This window comes from Hemitrygon akajei, chromosome 5, assembly GCF_048418815.1.
Source record: "Hemitrygon akajei chromosome 5, sHemAka1.3, whole genome shotgun sequence".
Lineage (NCBI taxonomy): Eukaryota > Metazoa > Chordata > Chondrichthyes > Myliobatiformes > Dasyatidae > Hemitrygon > Hemitrygon akajei.
In genome coordinates, this window is record NC_133128.1 from 160,850,013 (window position 1) to 160,871,652 (window position 21,640).

General features: G+C 42.9%; 1 protein-coding gene across 21 annotated transcripts in view; it reads right to left on the reverse strand.

Moving 5' to 3' along the window:
- LOC140728384 (PTB domain-containing engulfment adapter protein 1-like) overlaps window positions 1-21,640 on the reverse strand; it is a 383,776-nt gene that overhangs the window by 155,222 nt on the left and 206,914 nt on the right. For all 21 annotated transcript variants that reach the window (XM_073047019.1, XM_073047016.1, XM_073047013.1 and 18 more), the window contains one exon: window positions 14,325-14,397. In XM_073047019.1, coding sequence (XP_072903120.1) covers window positions 14,325-14,397 — 73 coding nt within the window. The remainder of the gene's footprint in view (window positions 1-14,324; window positions 14,398-21,640) is intronic.

Genomic DNA, 21,640 nt, shown 5'->3' on the forward strand with positions numbered 1-21,640 from the left:
AAGGATTGCTATGACATCTTCTGGAGTGAAAATCCTTTCTACACTAATTACCTGTAAAAAATGTTTAAATCAGTCTACCTTAAACCATCAACCGGCAAATTATTTTAGATACAGACCAGGGATACTGCTTTGTCAACTGGTAATTTTCATTAAGATATATTTTTGTCAATATTCATACTGATTCTGAGATCAAGTGAGACTATCAAAGATGGCACTGTTGAACCACGGCGACGTTCTGCGGGCTATGAACCACGGCGACGTTCTGCGGGCTACATACAATAATTCTAAAAACCTCGTTTGAATTACTCTCACTGCAATCTGCAGCATGGAATTTCCCTTTAAGCAACGTACTTTTGAATTGATTTAAAATGATCTTCTGAAGGACTCAGTGGACAACTCTCAAGCAAGCAGGTACAGCATCTTTTAGTGGACGAAGGTTTATTGCTATAGCTGGAAGCAAAGTAGGTGGGAGGGACTTCAAACCAGGGGGATGAAGGTCCTTCCACCCACATCTTGTGAGCAACTGTGCAGTTTTTGGAGAACAAAACTGAGGACCTCAGGACAAGATTGCTGTATCGAAGTAAGAAATTGTTATGTTCTGTGTTTTACCGAGATGTGGCTTACTCAGAGTACGCCAGATACAACAAGGCTTCTTGATACACAGAATAAACCAATCTGCTGATTCAGAAAAGGCAAAAGGTGGAGGTGTGTGTTTCATGATAAATATTCTGTGGTGCTCCAATGAGGCAGTTTTCCTGTACTTTTGTTCCCCTGACCTTGAACACTTAACAATCAAAGGTCGACTGTTCCTTTTACCAGTAGAGTTCTCCACCATGATCCTGACAGCAGTTCACATACCACCATCGGCCAACTACAATCAGGTGCTTGCGATACTGCATGGTGACGTTACCAAACAAGAAACAGTCCACCCTGACACATTTCATATCATAGTTGGGGATTTCAATCAGGCATGTTTGAAGAAATCCCTGCCCACTACCATCAGCATATAATCTATAGCACTAGACATCCCAACACACCAGACCACTGCTACACTCGGATAAGGAAAGTCTACATTCCATTCCCAGACTACATTTTTTTGGGAAATCTGATCACTTGTCTGTCTTTCTCATACCTGCAAACAGACAGAGACTAACGAGCAACGCCCCAGCCAGGTATTAGGAGAAGAAAGAGGAGGCCGTGGGAGGCATTGGAGTGACTACAGGATTGATTTGTGTCAGAGGACTGGGCTGTGTTCAAGGACTTGTCTGTGGATCTGAATGAATGCACCATAATTGTCACGGACTTCATAAAAGAAAGTCGTAGGCAAAAAAGTCCTCACAAAATCATTCAGAGTGTTCCCCAACCAGAAGCCCTGGATGAACCACGAGATTGGCAATCAGCTGAGGGCCAGATCAGAGGCGTTCAAGTCTGGCGATCAAGGAAGTTACAAAGGCCAGGTACGGGTGAGGTGGCAATTCCAGAATAAACTTGAATCAATGAAGGATACTCAACTGCTGTAGTAGGGCTTGAATCCTGTCAACTCTAATAAAAGAAAATCAAGCGATGTAAGTGACAAGAGAACTTCGTTTCCAGATGAGCTCAATGCTTGTTGTAACCTTTCCCTTTATTGCTCTATGATCTGATTTCTTTGCTTGGTGATATCAGAGATAATTATAGATTTCATATTTATCCACAGTATTGTATCTTGCTCTGTTTTATGTTCTACTAGCTCTATCGCATTTCCCTTTGTTTCATGCTCTGCACTTACCTAGGCCAAAGTTCATGTTTATATTCTTCAAAAATGTGTTCTACTATTTCAACTAGTGGTTTTAGCTTGACTGATGAGGGAGTGTATAATTTCAAATCATCTTTGTACAGAAGGCATGTCAAGGTATAATTTGTTTATATCCCTTTTGTTTCTTACTTCAGTGGTTGGTAAGTTAATGGAGAAGATCCTGAGAGGCAGGATTTATGAACATTTGGAGAGGCATAATATGATTAGGAATAGTCAGCATGGCTTTGTCAAGTGCAGGTCGTGCCTTACGAGCCTGATTGAATTTTTTGAGGATGTGACTAAACACATTGGTGAAGGTAGAGCTGTAGATGTAGTGTATATGGATTTCAGCAAGGCATTTGATAAGGTACCCCATGCAAGGCTTATTGAGAAAGTAAGGAGGCATGGGATCCAAGGGGAAATTGCATTGTGGATCCAGAATTGGCTTGCCCACAGAAGGCAAAGAGTGGTTGTAGACGGGTCATATTCTGCATGGATAGGTACATGGAACTTAGAAAAACAGAGGGCTATGGATAAGCCTAGGTAATTCTAACGTAAGGACATGTTCGGCACAACTTTGTGGGCCGAAGTTCCTGTATTGTGCTGTAGGTTTTCTATGTTTCTATGTTGTTTAGTTTTCTCTGATTTGACACCCTACTTTATCCAATATTGTTATTTTTATCTTTTTCTTTCTTTCTTTTTCTAGTTGCACAGTTTGTTGTCTATTGCACTCTGGTTGATGTCGTCTTTCATTGATTCTGTTACAGTTATCAGATTTATTGAGTATGCCTGCAAGAAAATTAACTTCGGGGCTGCATTTGATGACATATATGTACTAATTTATTAAATTTACTTTTAACTTTTTGATAACAGCAATGTTTCAATGGCATTTTACAATCTACTGTAAGTGTAAGCGCTCAGAAGTCTACAAAAATACAGAGACAATGTTCTTACAACCTGTGATTACATGGAAAGTGATTGGGCACTGCAATGTGGAGAGACTGATGGGTTATATCTGTGACTAGAGACACAAAGTCTGGCCATTTCTCAGCATTAGAAGGTAATCCATAATTCAGTGGCAGGCAACACAACAGAAATGGGAAAGCATCTACAATCCAAACCTTTTGGGCGGACAGAAATGCTATGATTTCCAGTAAGAGCCATGGAGGAGGTCAATATGTCTACATTAATAAGAACTGGTGTGTGAATGCCTTGATAGTAAAGGCCCACTGCTTAGTGCAGATAATTTTTTTTTAAATGGTGAAGTGCAAGTCTTCAAGCCATCTATCTATTCCCTGCTATCACACACAGCTCCAGGTGAGACTCTTCACTTTGACTGTACCCAGGTGTCCTTCATGCAGATTTCTAGCATTCTGGTATGCAGTTTAGAGGAGAATCAAACACGAGATCCACGCTTTGACATACATACATTTAGTCTCATCTCACTGAGAACTCTGGAAACACAAGATTACCCTGAGCTAGCCATCGTTACGTGGTGACGTCATAAACCTTTGACAGTGGCGGGTCATTCCTTGTTTCTCATTGAGTTTCAAAATTTGTTACCGGCAACCGGTCCACCAACTCTGCGTGAAACACTTCTACTGGGTCAGAGTATAAAGACTTTTCCTCTTCAGCTGCCAACCGTGGAAGACTTGACAGGTCATCAGTGTTACTGTGTTGTTTGGTACCCTTCATGACGACAATTCTATGTCGTCAGAGTGGGATCCTAGGAAAAGTGCCCAATGGTGCAATCCTTGAGGCAGACAGCACTGGGATTCCTTCCCTGGGATTGAAAATGGACACAAGGGGCTGGTGGTCTGTCACCAGAGTAAACTTTTGTCTGTAGAGCTAGCAGTGGATCTCCTTTACTCTTTACATACTAGACTAACGGCCTCTCGGTCAACCTGTGTGTAGTTGTGTTCTGTGTATGACAGTGATCTTGAAGCAAACACAATCAGATGTTCAGATCCATCGTTCATAATGTGTGACAAATGGCACCAATGCCAAAAGGGGATGCATCACATGGCAGTCTGATGAGCAGGGATGGGTCATAATGGAGGAGCAGTTCATCAGATTTTATTAGTCTCTTTGTTCCACTGAATGCTCTTTCCCATCTTTCTGATCATCCACACTTTGCTCCTGTCTGCAAGACTGAATCCAATGGATGCAGGACTGTAGCAATGTTTGGGAGAAACTGAGAGTAGTAGTTCACAAGGCCCAAGTATGACCTGAGTAGTGACACATTTTCTGGTTTGGGTGCCTGTAGCACTGCTTCAATCTTGTGACTTATGTAAGCCATGCTTGTCAATGACATGTCAACAATGAGATTTTACCAAGGTTCTGAAGGTGATCGACATCATCCTTGCCCGTCACGATGATGTCACCAAGGTAACATTGTGTTCCTGGGATATTTTGGAGCACTTGGTCTATTGCTCTTTGCCAAATAGCTGGAGCTGATGTGACTCCAAAGACGAGATGATTATACTGGAACAGTCCCTTGTGAGTGTTGATTGTGAGGGACTTCCTGTCTGACTCCTCAATCTCCACTTCCAGAATTTGCAGATAGATTTGTAACAAGTTAATCTTTGAGAACCTCTCCCAGCCTCTCCAAAGACACATAAATGTCTTCTATTTGCGGCAGGGGATACTGCACAGTATGCAGCACCGGCTTGAAGTTCACCTTGAAATCCCCACATGCACAAATAGCTCGGGCCTTCCCTTTCTTGATCACCGGAACAATGGGCGTGGCCCAATTGCTCTACTCAACCTTGGAGAGAATACCAGCTGCCTCCAAGCTCTGAAGTTCGGCATCCACTTTCAGGTGTAGTGCGTAAGACACTGGACACCCTTTATGAAATCTTGGTGTTGTGTTTCATCCAGTTCAATTCTGGCTTTCATGCGTTTGAGTTTACAATCCCCTTTCTCAAATACCTTTTCATTAACATTAAGCAGCTCTGGTCAGTGCTGCCATTTGGGCTGCTGTTATCTGTTGATGTCACACTGAGAGCTTTGATTGAGTGCCAGTCTAGTTGGATTTTTCTCAACCATTCATGTCTGAAAAGTGTTGGCCCTTCACTTTTCAATACATAAAGCTCTAACTGCTGTGTTTGGCCTCCATACGTCACAATTACATTCACTTTGCCTTTGGGAGACATTTTTTCACCTGTGTAAGTCTTTAGTATCACTGAGGTCTTTTCTAACTGTATCTTAGAAAACAGTCTGTTGTAGTCAACCTCTGGAATTATGGACAAAGCTGACCCTGTATCCAATTCAATTTTGAATAATTGGAACAGGAGAAGATGGCGGCGCGACGCAGCGCTCGGCCTCTCTGGAGAATGGATATCCGTTACGTGTTAAATAGGGATCCGTGCACAATCCTGATTTGATGGAGGCAGACGTGAGAGCGTGGATGAACACCTGGAGAAACTTCTGAATGCCCGCTTCGCTGCCGCTGCTACGGTGCGGTCCGGAATCTCCGGAGGAGAAGGCCTCCGAGACCTCGGCTTTGCTTGTTTCGGTGGCCGGGACGAGGTCGAAGGCGCTCGGCAGAGGATGGTGCTCGGGAGGCTGTATTGGAGGGGCTGGTCAGAGGCTGAAAGTTTTCAGACGGACTCAGAGTCTGCTGTCGTTGGGTGCTTCCGAGGCATTGTCAGTGCCTGGAAGTTTATGGCAGGGAGAGTTCTCCCGTTTGCTGCCTGATATCGGGATGATTGGAGTCGATCGGGACTTGAGACTTTTTAAACCACATCCATGATCTGCGTTTATCGAATTTCGGTATTGTTTTGCACTGCTGTAACGATATGCTATAATTATGTGGTTTTGTCAGTGTGAGTCTTGGTTTGTCCTTTTTTTTATTTTGTGATATCACTCTGGAGGAACATTGTATCATTTCTTAATGCATGCATGCATTTCTAAATGACAATAAACAAGGACTGAGTGTCCTCATAATCTAAAAAAAAATTCAGTTTTACAGCAGACACATCTATTGTGATCCAAATGATCTTGTGATCTGCTTCAGTAACACTATGCAGTTCTAAACATGACACTTTTCCAGACTCGGTGTTTTCTGATTCAGTTTCACATTTAGTCACTTTATGCATCTATTTAGTTTTGTGTTTGAAACTTTTTATTCTGTGTGTTTTTTTTCTTTGGTTGTGCTTTTTATCTGACTTGCAAAGTCTCTGTACATGACCTTGTCTGTGACACTTCCTGTAAACTTTTTCTTTGAACCAACAGTCATCTTGCATCATAGGAGGATCTGCAGCATCAATAGGATCTTTGGCTTTTTGCACCATTCAGGGACTTTTGTGCTTTTCAATATAAACACTTTTCTGCAGTTCTGCCACATCCCTTGCTGCAGTCTCCAATGATGTTTCTTCATCCACGGTGTTTGCATTAGAATACAGTTCGACCCTCTCGATATACGATTCCCAGTTCTCATTAGCACTATTAAATTTGTGAACTTTCCCGACTAAGGCCATCGACACATTGTTTTCACTTGAAGTTTGCTAGCTGTGCATCTTTCACCATGGAGTTACTCACACGTCCCTTTGTCAGGATCTGTGAACACCTTCTCGATGCTGTTCAACTTTATACACTCACTGTCCCTCTCTGAAGTGTGTCGTCCCATAATTTTTGGTGCAGTTGGTAATATTCATTGACATTCAAGATCGTACTCATTGCCAATTTGTTGAGTCTGTACAACTACAGATCAAATAAAAGCACATATGCAGGAGGTGGCTTTAACTGGTGTGTGTGTGAGAGTGTGTGTGTGAGAGAGAGGGAGAGGGAGAGGGAGAGGGAGAGGGAGAGGGAGAGGGAGAGGGAGAGGGAGAGGGAGAGGGAGAGGGAGAGGGAGAGGGAGAGGGAGAGGGAGAGGGAGAGGGAGAGGGAGAGGGAGAGGGAGAGAGAGAGGGAGAGAGAGAGAGAGAGAGGGAGGAAGAGGGAGGGAGGATCAATGGGCATGTGTAGACAACAGATCAACAGCATTTTCTCTGAAGCTGTGAGACTAATAAATACCCTGCCTCCTCTGTGGTCTCTTCAGTAGGACAGCAACCTGTTTACTGTTTACCTGTGCTGCACACTTCACATGCATTTTAAATTGTATTTTATTAACTTACTTGTGGAAATATTTTGTTTAATGTGCTGTGTGTGATATATGTATTATGGGTGCAAGGTGATCTGCAGGAACGTTGTTTCTTTTGGTTGTAGATACGTACAGTCAGATGCCCTAAAGGGCAGTACCAGGACAGTAGGAGAAGAATGGGAAGGAAGAGTGGGTAATTTCAGGCAATATGCAGCTAAGCTGGGTCCAAGATGGCCACTCTAAGCTTTTAAACATGCAAACACTTCTCTCCAGTGCCGTTCTGTCTCATGCACCCATCCTTCATGCTCACGGGCCCTTTCAGAGGCTTATCTCCTTCATACTGTGGCCTTTCCTCTTGTCAGCTGCGTGTATACCCTTACCTTAAAATATTTTTTTACTATTTAATTAATAGTACATTTACCACTTTATGAAGTCTTTGATGAACCACAACTTTCCAAAGAATTGACTCACTTATGTCTCCAAATGTTTACAAAACAATTCCTTCCAAGAATCTCCTTCTCTGTCATGTGAGAATCAAGGCAAATTTTCACTTTTATTCCCGATTGCAAAAAGACAGGCAGGGTATAGTGTCATGTAAAATAAACATCATATCAAGAACAAATTACTGACTGCCCAGTAGTGAAAATGAAAATTCAATCCCAAGTTTAAAAAATAACAGAAAAAAGGGAAAAGTTGATCACCCAATTTGCTATTTTGCACTGAGCAAAAATATTTTTTTAAATAATGAGGTAACCATGTTTATAGTAAGATTGTCTTTAAAATCAATAGATTGCCTAGAAATAGCACAGCTGTTAACATGAATACTTTAGAACTGTCAAAATGGAGTTAGCTACATTTATAAAAAGCAGACAAAAGGAGAGTCATACTTCTACTTCAGACAATCCATCTGACACAAGCGCTAAATTCTGGGGGTGCATGATTTACGTGCCATCAAATAAGCATAATATTTAACAATTTTGCTTTTCTCAGACCTCATCATACAATTAATGGAAGTGGCTTGGGAGTCAAGTGATTCATCATATTTAATGGTCAGTTGTCCTGACAGGGCATTTGGGGACAGCCATTTCCAATGACACCACATAACTCCTCTTTTGCTGGCAATAATCACTCTTTTTATTTGAAAATATCATCACATCAGTATGAAAATGTTTTCAAAAGCAGGCCTCTATTTTGTTCAAAGTATTTTTAAAAGCATTACAAATGACAGATCCTCCAAGAATGAACAGGACATCATTTTAATTCGAATTATGGATGCATGAGCAAACTGTATTCACTAATAATGGGCACCAAAGTAGTGTGGCGGTCTTTGAGATGCTATTACAGCTCGGAATTCAATTCCAACGCCACCTGTAAGGAGTCTGTATCTCCTTCCCATGGAATGCATGGGTTTTCTCCGGGTGCTCTGGGTGCTCCCACAGTCAAAGACGTACTGATTCGTAGGTTAATTGTCCCGTGATTAGGCTAGGGTAAAGTTAGAGGCAAGGACGGTGTGGCTCAGAGGACCAGAAATACCTATTCCACACTGTATCTCAATAATAAATACCGTAGATTCCGGATTTTAAGCCGCTACTTTTTTCCCACATTTTGAACAGCTTTGAACTTTGCGGCCAATAATCCGAAGCGGCTAATGCATGATTTTTATAATGCCGCCTCGTAAACATTTTGCCTCATAACAGTAGACCAATAAAATTGATGAGTAGTTCACAGAGGTCCAATGAAATTGTACGATAAATCAAGCGCACTTTCACAATTAAATTATTGTAAATCAGTCATTTGTACTCACCCTCATCAACATGGAAAACACTCGAAGCATTGTGCTGCCTACTTAGTTTAAACTATATTTGTTTTCTGTACTACATCGCGGGATGCTATGACGTCACACCCGGTTTCGCGGTGTCTTGTGGGAAAATGCCGGTTTGCGATGAAACGGGACGGAGGGGGGGAGCGCATTACGCGAGCGGCTTTGGATCTGAGCGAAAACGCTGCTTTTAAGTTAAAGGTGATCAATAACTTTTCCTGGTAGGCTGCAATATATATATTTTTTTACCAGTCGTTAGGAGATATTGGAATGTTGTTCAGTAAAGAAGTATACGCAACGTATATTTAAAAGTAGCCGCGTACGGGCACGGTTCGAAAAAAAGCATTTGCAATATGTATTTGTTTTTGTTACCATATGGATTTAATTAAAAGTTAAAAAAATCCTCACGTGTAATATCTTTCTGTGTAAATATCTCATATTACAACTTGGGACACCTGCGGCCGAAAATCCGGTGCGGCCTAAAATCCGATGCGGCCTTTACAATTAAAAAAATGATTTTATTTCTAAAATTAGAGCCAGCGGCTTTTAATCAGGTGCGCTCTGTAGTCCGGAATCTACGGTAAGTAACATTCAACTCGCCTGCCTTTGGGAAAACTGTCTGGCAAAGTCCAACCTTTTGAATGGGGCTAAGGACTCAAAATGAAAACTTTGAAGGTCATTATTTAAAGTAAAACAATTGAATAAGGAGCTCTAATCATATGTTTTTGTTAAATAATTTTGGCATTTGAACTTCCACTGACAAAAAAACATCAAGTTTATTTCTCATTTAAAAAAAATATTCAGTTTATTATATTGTACTTTCTGATTTTGAGGTTTTCATCGATATTTCTAAATCTCTTGTAATTTTCTAATAATTACCTCAGGGGCCTTTAAACCTTTCTTAATAACTATTGATTCCAACTTTAATCAAGTTCCCCTGTGACAAAACAATTTGGGTTTTTTTTGTCAGAGAAGTCAAGGGCGATGGGTAAATAGATAAAAGGACAAATGAGGAATGCACAATTAAACTAACCATTAATAATTAGAAAGAATTTGGGCCCAATTAGGAGATTCTATCAAAACATAGGCAATCCAGTAATGAAATCAGATTGGCTCGGTTCTACTGGACATCTACACCTCACGTACCCAAAGTTGATGGTCACAAGCAGCACTGTTCATCAGTCTGAGGGGACAAGCTATTACACATCAACACATGTGACAGCTGACAAGAACTTCCTACTTATCAATTATGGATAGTTATGTGATGTTGAGGCCGTGTGACCTATCCTCACATGTGCTGTAAGTATGTAATACTTGGTCCTTCCAGGTGATTGGCAGTAACAATTGGACAGGTTTAAGGTAAAATAAGAAATAAACTTGATGTTTTTTCTCAGTGGAAGTTTAAACGCCAAAATTATTTAACAAAAACATATGATTAGAGTACCTTATTCAATTGTATTATTTTAAATAGTGACCTTCAAAGTTTTCACAGTGACCAGAAGAGCAAGCTTCTCTGCGCAAAGGGTGGTGGATATATAACACGAGTTGCCATTAGACCTGGTACAGAGATGTAAAATTACAATGTTTAAAAGCATTTTAAGAGATATATGGGTAGGAAAGGGTTAAAGGGACATGGGCCAAACATGGGGAAGTGAAATCAGCATACTAAATGTACAGTATGAGGTGGTTCAAAAGGCCTGTATCCATGTTGCCTAAGTCTATATAACCTATGCAATATTTAATGTACTGGTTAGGCACAGGAGTACATTCAGCCAGAGAGTCATTCCACCGAGATGTAACACTGAGCGTCATAGGAGGTCATTCCTACCTGAGGCCATCAAACTTTACAACTCCTCTCTCAGAGTGTCAGACACCCTGAGCCAATAGGCTGGTCCTGGACTTATTTCCACTTGGCATGATTAATTTATTATTATTTAATTATTAAAAACACAAACTGCTGGCAGAACTCAGCAGGCCAGACAGCATCTATGGGAGGAGGTAGTGACGACATTTCGGGCCGAAACCCTTCATCAGGAGTGAAGTAACATGGGATGGTCGGGGGGGATAAGAAGTGGGGGGAGAGATGAAGTAGAGAGCTGGGAAGTGATAGGCTGGAGGGAAATGGGCTAAGGGGAAGGTGGAGAATTATGGGAAATAAAAGAGAAAGAAAGGTAGTGCTGGGGAGAGATTATAGTGAGGGGGGAAAAGAGAGAGAAAGAGAACCAGACTAAAGTTATAGATAGGGATGGGGAAAGGGGGGGCAGGGGTATCAATGGAGGTCAGTGAGTTGGATGTTCATGCCGGCAGGTAGGAGGCTACCTAGGCGGGAGATAAGGTATTGCTCCATCGACCTACGTGTGGCCTTATTTAATTATTTATGATTTTATATCGCTATATTTCTTCACTATTCTTGGCTGGTGCGGCTGTAACGAAACCCAATTTCCCTCGGGATCGATAAACTACGCCTGTCTGTTTTTCAGTTATTTCATTGTTTTGTTGGTGTGCACGAGGTGGTGGCATGGTGTGGATTTTGGGGGTGGGGGATGGGGTGTGGTGGACAGGGAGAAGGGGAGGGACTCCTCGATAGTCTTTATACAGTCCCTGCAAACTAGCCCTCTACCTGCAGAGAAAGTGCAAGTATCAGCTGTTGGAGCCCATATTTACAGGGTCACTGTTCAGAAGATCAGACAAAGTTATTGACAAAATACACTGGACAACAAAGATTTTACTCCCTGAGTATCTTTGAGTGTATTTTATGGATTTTGGGCTACTGATAATGAAAATTGCCATGAAATTGCCCTATTTCACACCACTTCTTTGAAATAGTCTATACTTGTTATTTCAATTCATAATTCAAGTCAATTAAAATGCTGTCTGCAATGTAAGCTGAAAAGTTTTCTATTTTGTCCAGGAATACCTGGGCATGCTTCAGCAGAGTGGATGCTGCACGACAAGACAGGTTTTAGAAAACCTATAAAAGTATCACGCACACACCATTCTATGCATTGAGTTTATATCTATATTGGTTTGTGATCACGTTGATATGCTTGCTCTTTGCATACAGTATTTGTGATAGCGCTTTCGATTGTGGTGAGTATATGCTTAAGTCTCAAACACAGAGCATGATTCATCTTATTAAGGAAGCCTATGAGCTCGACTTTGGGTGGAAAATTGGTGACCAAGACAGAGCCTGGGCTCCTCACATTCGTTGCGCAACATGCACTGTCGATTTTAAGAGTCTGGCTCAGAGGTACCCGAAAGTCAATGCCATTGCTGTCCCGATGATATGGCAAGAGCAGAAGGATATGTGACACACTGCTACTTCTCTCTTTATGGCGTGTCTACTTGCTCTGCTAAAAACAAGAAACCAGCGGAATACCCCAATCTCTCTTCAGCCACAAGATCTGTGCCGCATGGCGATAGCCTTCCAGTACTGAGGACACTAGGTACATGGAGTCTAGAGGAGGCAGATAACACTGATACTGATACAGAATTTGAATCCTTTATGTCGAGTGAGCCTCATCTGATAACTTAATCTGAGTTAAATGACCTGGTCAGAGACTTGGGTTTGTCAAAAGCAAAAGCAAAATAACTGGGTTCAAGACTGTAAGGATGGAATCTGCTTTCGCCAAGCACAAAAAGTTCTGTCAAGGATTTTTATCATTGAGACAGATGTTTCCCAGTATAACTGAGGCCAAGATTTAAGAAAGGCATTGTTGCTCCACAAATCAAACATGTCATCAATGACGGGCAATTTGAAGAACCTCTAGTGGGACCGGAGGAAATGGCACGGAAGGATATTGTTGAAAGTTTTCTTGGCAACTAGAGCACCAGACTACGTGCAGCTGGTTGACAAAATGCTTCAAGCACACAAAACCATGAAGTGCAACATGTCACAAGGATTCATTTTATGTTGTTCCATTTAGACTGCTTCCTTGCAAATGTTGGCACTGTCAGTGACAACCATAGTGAAAGGTTTCACCAGGACACTGTGGTCATTGAGAAATGGTATCAGGACAACTGGAACCTATCAATGTCCTGATTTTTGTTGAACATTTAAACAAGAAGCCTCAGACACCGAGCACAAATGAAAATCATCAACAAAGCACTTTTAGCTTAGTTGAACTATTGCAAAACATCAGCACCATTATGCAAGTAAATGCATTATATTCAATACAAATTCGATTTCTTGTTTCTCCAAATTCCTACATGATGCAAGGAGTCTGAAATTATATTTGTGTTCAGCTTCAAGCAGTCTATCATAACCAAAAAACAAACTCTGAGGAAGCAACTCTTCTGAAAAAATGTGGTGTCTGGTGCTATTGGCTTTTGAAATAGAAAAGCAAACAAGATAATTTCAACTCTGTGGACAATTGCCCTCAGGGAACCAATCTAATGACTGCTGCAGCAGGATGATGAAAGATTTGAACTGAGACTAGATAGGAACAGATCAACTTTCTAGACTATGTCATATGCATGACTGTCTCACACTCTACTGTGTAGTGACTTGAGACCATATAGAGTCAGAGTAGTACAGCACAGAAACAGGCTCTATTGCCCATTCAGTCCATGCTGAAACCATTTTAACTGTCTACCCCCCTCAGCCTGAAGGACCATGACCCTCCATATCTCTACCATCCATGTACCTGTCCAAACTTCTGTTAAGCATTGAAATTGTGCTCGCATACACCACTTGTGCAGGCAGCTTGTTCCACATTCTCACGACCCTCTGGTTGAAGTTGTTTCCCCTCACATTCCCCTTAAACTTTACACCTTTCACCCTTAACCCATGACCTTTGGTTGTAGTCCCACCCAACCTCAGTGGAAAAAGTTTGCTTGCATTTACCCTATCTATAGCTTTCATAATTTTGTACACATCTATCAAATCTTCCCTCAGTCTTCTGTGCTCTAAGGAATGCAATCCTAAACTACTCAATCCCAACATCTGGTATGCTGCAAGGAGACCATAATTTCATTGGATCTTTAAAATGTTTCCAACCACTTAATTCTTAAAGATCGTCTTTTGATGAGTAGTTACTTAGTACAGAACTAGATATACATTTTGCAAACATAGGAAGAAGCTACAATTATCAATTGATAGGAACAGCCATGTTAATCAATTTTAGTGACGTAGATTTCTGAAGGAGTGCTTGCCGGGATTCCAGAAGAAAGAATCGCCTGATCCTTTTATATAGAAAGTAACAGGAAGAATCCCGGGGCTAAGTTTAATACTTCACAATAAAAACTGTACTGGAAGTGTATGACACTCTTTTTCATATGCTAAGGTGCCCAATGAAATTACGTATGCAAGCTCTAGTAAGAAGTCTGATGAAACAACAGAAGATGCCAAAGCCACATATTGCAGGGGGAAGAAAACTATTACTTCAGCATGGAACTTGAGTACTGAATTTGAGAGCATCAAAATATTTAGCAATGACCACTGGCCACTTCTCATGTTGCTTCTCAACTTTATTAAGGTGACCACTGTTTTCTAAAAATAAATCCTTCTAAAATAGTAATTGTCAATTTTTCCCCCCAAATACCATGTTTTGGATTAATATTCACAAAAATATTTGGAATATCAATAAACAAATATATGATTTTTCCTGTCAATTTGATACAAAAGAAGAAAGACATCCACTCACCTTTTTTTCTATTGAAAGCGCGGTTCATGTTGATAAAAGTTGTGAAACACCTGTACTGCTGAAGTAGGTTTATCTGGAAATAACAAAACATCACAAATATTACTGAGTGATCTTTTTCCATCACATAACAAACCAATAACAATAATTCAGCAGAGCTGTAATCCAGTGATGTTCAGTATCAAATCCTTCAAAATAGTTTGTTATAAATGTTCATATCAGATGTATACACCTACTAGAATCTCTCTCTAAATAAGTTTGAGAAGATATCACTGGCATCAATGGTTCTTAAACCTTTGAGCTACAAAAGTGTACAAACAACTTATCTCAAATTATAAAGCTAATAATCTAACACTGCAACATGGAGAAGTTGAGAATCATTTCAAACTGTGAGAAAACTGTGAATTAAGGCTATGATTGAATAATTAACATCTTGCTTGCTTCTGACAAAGTTTTTAGATTGTGCTACCTTGCAGAATCAAGCCAATGATTCTGCACTGAGTGAAAGTAAAATATGACATTTCATTAGCATAAAATAATTATCTATCATAAAATTTGCAAGATAAATGTCTGGACATCAAAGTGAATGCTGAAGTACTCTTCTCAAAATCAAGAATATTTGAATCGCTTAAAAAAAAGTTTTAATGTTAAGACAATGATGAAGCAAAATAAAAGTACACTTAACAAAGCAACACAACCTAATGTTTCTACTTCTATGATCATCATATGCCAATTTAAACCAAGCCCAATATCAGAATCATGCAACAAAACAGGCAGGGATGCAGAAACAGATGAACCAAGTAATGAAGAGGATGTCGGGCAGATGGAGCCAGATGGGGGAGGAGAGATGGAAGATAGAAACAGAGGCCAGAACATGGAACCAGGTAAGGGAGGGATGATGGGCAGGTGGAACAAGGCATGGGGGATGGTGGGTTTGGATATATTTGATTTAGTAGCTGGTTATGAATCTAGGTAATTGGATTGAAAGTAATTAATCTAGCTCACCTTTCTCCATGTTGCCCCCCCCCCACCCCCACACACACACACCCGGTTCCATCTACCTATCTTCCACACACCATTCCTCCGGATTTCTCCTTTCTGGGTCTACTTTTCCCATTTCCTCTTTCATCTGATTCCAGAAAGAGACTGAATACCAATGGAGGAGAAAAACTGGTTATGTTGGAAACACAGAAATGGACATAGTGAAGCTATACATATTCCCTTTGCATCCTTGATTCTCTCTTCCACAATTATAGCAAATCAAGCCCTTTCCAATATTTAGGGAACTTACCACCCAACCACTGGTCACGGGAACTCACTTACCAGATGTCGATGCATCTCAATTATCTGAATCTCTATCCAAATACTAGCAAAATTTATTTCTTACTGCTAAATTTACACCCGATTTTTCCAGACCCATCAGCAGTCCTCAAAACCCAAACTCTTTTTCCTCAGTTGCAATTATTTTTGCACTGCTTCTGAATCTCCAGGCCTCGTTTCACTATCATCAGATAGCAAACCTATTTAGAGTATCTCATGTTGCCTTATTACTCCAGATACTGATAAATCAGTGTTCCCAGTTCAACTTATTTAATTTATCTAAATTTATCTAACCAACTGAAAGACTCCAACTACTACTGTGATGTTATTTGGCAACTTTTCTTTTTACAAATCATATGCAATCTGTACTTTCATGAGAAAAATGGATAAGTCTAGGTTATCTCTGTAATTGGCAAGATAAGGATTTTAATGCAATTACATAATGGTTTAAGCACAAAACATGTAAATACTATATTAAGGTAACATAAAATAGCATTGTTATAACTTTGGGTCACCTTTCTATTTCTCCCTTTGCTGCTTAATAACATTGGCAGCTCAAATCTAAAGTAAGGTAAGAGTACTATTGCTGTTATCTCGGGATTATAACCAGGATTCCTTGTACACATGAAAAAACACATTGCCATATTCTGCAGCTTACTACCTGGATAAATCGACAGAACGATAGTAATAGATCAAGGGAATATATTCCCAACTACATAGCAGGTAAGCTTTCATTGATAGAAGCAGAGTAAAGTACAGAAACTAAGAATACCTGTATTAAGAAGCCAACAGCAAGAATGGTATACAGCACCAGATCTGTTATTTATCATCGACCAGGATTTATTTTTTTTAAAGCGATTAATGTTTTCCAACCTCATAAGCATGGATTCTTTGCTTACATAGAAACGCAAAATGGAAAACTAACTAGTTAAGACTGCTCATAATTTTGGTTAGATTATTCAATAAAGGCTGCAGTTGCTAACATTTTTTTTAGAATTTTGGTGTCAAAATGGTTGTTGTAGTGTGTCAAGTGTGGTAGAGTAGTGAGTAGTACCCGTCGCTTTCAACTTCAGCTTCCAGCACTGGTTAGCGGTCTTGTGAAAAGGAGAACAATGTGCAAGTCTTTCCTTGCCAGTACAAAGCCTCTCCAATGGGAAGTCTCACATAGTGCCTGCTTGTTGGCAACACATGGGAACTGAACTCCTGTCGGACTCAGGTTGAACTACGGAGGACAGGGTGGAGGTCTGACCCCGCACACATAGCACACTGGTGTATGGACGTTCCTTGGTGCTCGTGAAACAGATCCCCAGCTGTGGGTAAATAGCCCCACTGCCTTGTGGACAGCTTCGGGGGAGACGAAGGTTGGGAGTGTCAATCCAGAGTGGAGCCCCTAAGGAGGCTGGACATAATTGAACATTCTTTTAGCAGCTCCCGCAGCCAAGCTGGTGCCAAACGTACTGCTTCATAAGCTTTCCTTTGGACTGTACTGGTGAGACTGAAGGGGGATCTGGGTGACTGGGCATCTCAGGATCTCCATACGTTCTGCCCAGGCTTGTGATGGTCATCATCACCCATTCTCCTTCAAGACAGACGGATGCCAACCATACCGACTTAGAGGCTATAGGCAGATACTACAAGATGAAATATCTATAGATTTCAGAATCTTTTCAGCAACACAAGGGGTCTGTAATACTTTAATATGCATTAATAATGAGGACATGGGTACATGGAAAATAATTTCAATGCTTGGTAATAACAAAAAACACAAATGTAACCCACAGTGAGAAGAGAAGCAATGAGTTGGTGGGGGGAACTCCAGTTTTACGTTCCTGAATACTTTCCAGAACAAAGTAAAGCAGTACAAGAAAATGCAATGCCTTCGTGAAAACTCAAAAACCTCAGGACTTGGAATTTGTGCAGAAATCATTAAGGTGCTGTCAGTTACGTGGGAATATTTGCATGGAAATTGAATCAGAATCAGGTTTATTATCACCGGCATGTAACGTGAAATTTGTTAACTCAGCAGCAACAGTTCAATGAATACATAATATAGCAGAGACAGAGAAAAATATAAAATAAAACATTATAATAAATGAACAAGTAAATCAATTATGTACATTTAAAAATGTGCAAAAACAGGAATACTGTATATTAAAAATGTGAGGTAGTGTCCAAAGCTTCGATGTCCATTTAGGAATCGGATGGCAGAGGGGAAGAAGCTGTTCCTGAATCGCTGAGTGTGTGCCTTCAGACTTCTGTATCTCCTACCTGATGGTAACAGTGAGAAAAGAGCATGCCCTGGGTGCTGGAGGTCCTTAATAATGGACGCTACCTTTCTGAGACACTGCTTCCTAAAGATGTCCTGGGTACTTTGTAGGCTAGTGCCCAAGATGGAGCTGACTAGATTTACAGCTTTCTGCAGCTTCTTTCGGTCCTGTGCAGTAGCCCCTCCATACCAGACAGTGATGCAGCCTGTCAGAATGCTCTCCACCATACAGCTATAGAAATTTTTGAGTTGTAACCAACAAAAAGAAACAGGATAAATTCTTAAAGGTAAAAATATTTCAGGACTCAAAATAGCTAAATTAATAACTACATAATTCTGTAACCCCAAGTTATAGTGGGAAACTAGAAGAAGACGAGTGACAATCTTCCTCCAAATAGTTCCAAACTACCTTAAGAATAACATAATTATATTTTCATTATGGCTGAACTTACTACATAATGCATTTCAGCATCTTCCCATTTGGTTTCCAAATAAGTAAATCTATGAAGCAGTTTTGCATTTTATGGTACGTTAGCGTGATCAGTAAATTGTAGATATAATATAATAATCCAAAAATAATTGTCAATGCTCTCTTGAGTAGATAATGAACAGCCAACCTTTCTTGAAAAATAAACAGGTAGTTAAGCTTAGCTTACCTTCCTTGAAATTAATTTCTTTCTTTCCCTTTCATAATTTTTTTAAACTCATAAGACAAATGTGGCGACCCACTTCCCAGCGCACTCGAACCGGCTCACAAAGTGGCGCGCGCCGGCATGGAGGCCAGTCCCAAAAAGGGCGCCAAGCCTGCTTCCCCAGCAAGGGGAAAAGCCCGCACACGGGACGGGGACTGTGAATATGCATTCCCACCCGGGGAGGGTGGGATCAGGAAGGCTTTAAAGCGAGGCCGCGAAGTTTGAATAAATCTCTTTTGCAACTGCAGCTCATCAAATCCGTGTTGTTTATTTCAGCGCTGCGTGTAGCACACCGCTACAATTGGTGACCCCGAGGGCCCAAACGATATTTGGGCCGAAGATGAACGACGCCGCATCTGTTCATGCAGTTTCGTTAAAACTGCCAAGCTTCTGGACACTGCGACCTCACCTATGGTTCCAGCAAGCAGAAGCCCAATTCCACATTCGACAGATAACCTCGGATGCCACAAGTTACTACTACATGGTGAGCTCCCTTGACCAGGAGACAGCCGCCCAGGTTGAGGAGTTCATACAGTCTCCCCCAGCAGACGGCAAATACACAGAATTCAAAGCCCTGCTCATAAGGACTTTCGGACTCTCACGGCGCGAGCGAGCTGCCCGCTTGCTGCACCTGGATGGTTTGGGAAACAAGCCGCCGTCGGCTTTGATGAATGAGATGTTGTCTCTAGCCGGCGGATACACACCCTGCCTCATGTTTGAGCAGGCATTCCTGGAGCAGCTGCCCGAAGACATACGCCTGCTGCTGTCCGACGCAGATTTCGGCGACCCCCGGAAGGTGGCGGCCCGGGCGGACTTGCTGTGGAAAGCCAAGATGGAGAGTGGGGCGTCGCCCTGCAAGTTCCCGGGAAACGCCAGGGCCAGCCGCCGCTGATGGCTACGGTGGCTGGCCATCGGGATAGCCTCCTGTATGTCTGGGACAAGTGGTCGGGACGCCGTTTTTGGTCGACACCGGAGCCGAGATCAGTGTCTTACCTCTGACGAGTTACGACACCTGCAACAGGGCACCGGGTCCCACCCTGAGGACCGCGAACGGCAGCACAGTAAGGACCTACGGCACCCGTACGGTGCGGTTATAGTTCGGCTCCAGCCGGTTCACGTGGGACTTCACACTGGCCGCCGTAGCCCAACCGCTCCTGGGCGCGGATTTTTTGCGAGCTTACAGCCTGCTGGTCGACCTGCAAGGGAAGAGACTGGTCCACGCCGAGACCTTTCAAACGTTCTCCCTGGGTGAAGCCCAGTTGCCAGCCCCACACCTAGACTCCGTCAGCTTGTCTGACAACGACTTCACCAGAGTCCTGGCGGATTTCCCATCGGTTCTGGCACCGCAGTTCACGGCAGCCATGCCCCGACACGGCGTACAGCACCACATCCCGACACGAGGACCACCCCTCCACACCCGTGCTCAAAGGCTTCCCCCGGACAAGCTCCGACTGGCGAAGGAAGAGTTCAAGAGGATGGAGGAATTGGGGATCATATGGCGGTCCAACAGCCCATGGGCCTCCCCCCTGCACATGGTGCCCAAAGCATCAGGTGGCTGGAGACCATGCGGTGACTACCGCAGGCTGAATGAGGCTACAACACTGGACCGCTACCCTGTGCCACATATTCAGGACTTTGCAGCAAACCTGCACGGCGCACGGATCTTCTCCAAGGTAGGCCTCGTCCGGGGATACCATCAAATCCCGATGCATCCGGACGATGTCCCCAAAACGGCACTCATCACCCCGTTCGGCCTTTTCGTGTTCCTCCGAATGCCGTTCGGCCTAAAGAATGCCGCACAGACGTTTCAGCGGTTAATGGACGCGGTGGGACGCGACCTGGACTTTGCTTTCATCTATTTGGATGACATCCTCATAGCCAGCAGCAGTCGTCAGGAGCATCTGTCCCACCTCCGTCAACTCTACGCCCGACTGACTGAATAGGGCCTGACAATCAACCCGGCCAAATGCCAGTTCGGGCTCGACACCATCGACTTCCTGGGCCACAGGATTACTAAAGATGGGGCAACCCCTCTGCCCGCTAAGGTAGACGCAGTCCGCCATTTCCCCCGACCCAACACAATCAAAGGCCTTCAGGAATTCGTGGGTATGGTAAATTTCTACCACCGCTTCCTCCCTTCAGCTGCCCGAATCATGCGCCCCCTGTTCGCCCTGATGTCGGGTAAGGGCAAGGACATTACCTGGGACGAGGAGTCCGCCACCGCTTTCATTAAAACCAAAGAAGCCTTAGCAAACGCCGCGATGCTAGTGCACCCCAGAACGGACGTCCCTACCGCCCTCACAGTGGATGCATCTAACACGGCAGTCGGTGGAGTGTTGGAACAACTCATTGAGGGTCGCTGGCAACCCCTGGCGTTTTCCAGCAAACACCTACAACCACCCAAGCTCAAATACAGTGCTTTCGACCTGGAACTGTTGGCGCTATACCTGGCAATCCGGCATTTCAGGTACTTCTTAGAAGGTAGGCCCTTCACCGCGTTCACGGACCACAAACCGCTTACCTTTGCATTCACGAAAGCATCCGACCCCTGGTCGTCCCGCCAGCAGCGACATCTGTCCTACATCTCCGAATACACGACGGGTGTCCGGCATGTCTCGGGAAAGGACAATGTCGTGGCGGACGCCCTCTCCCGCCCTAACATCCAAGCCCTGTCCCAGGGGTAGACTATGAAGCACTGGCGGAGGCGCAGCAGGCAGACGAGGAGATCCCTAGCTACAGGACTGCAGTCTCCGGTTTGCAGCTCCAGGACTTCACTGTAGGCCCAGGTGAGAGGACCCTACTCTGTGACGTCACCACCGGCCAACCCCGCCCCGTCGTCCCGGCAGCCTGGCGGTGGCGCGTTTTCAACTCCATTCACAACTTAGCGCACCCCTCCATCAGGACAACTGTCCGGATGGTAGCCAACAGGTTCGTTTGGCACGGACCCCGCAAGCAGGTCAGTGAATGGGCCAGTGACTGCCAAACAGCCAATGTGCAGCGGCACACCAAAGCTCTGCCGCAGCAGTTCCACCCCACCCACC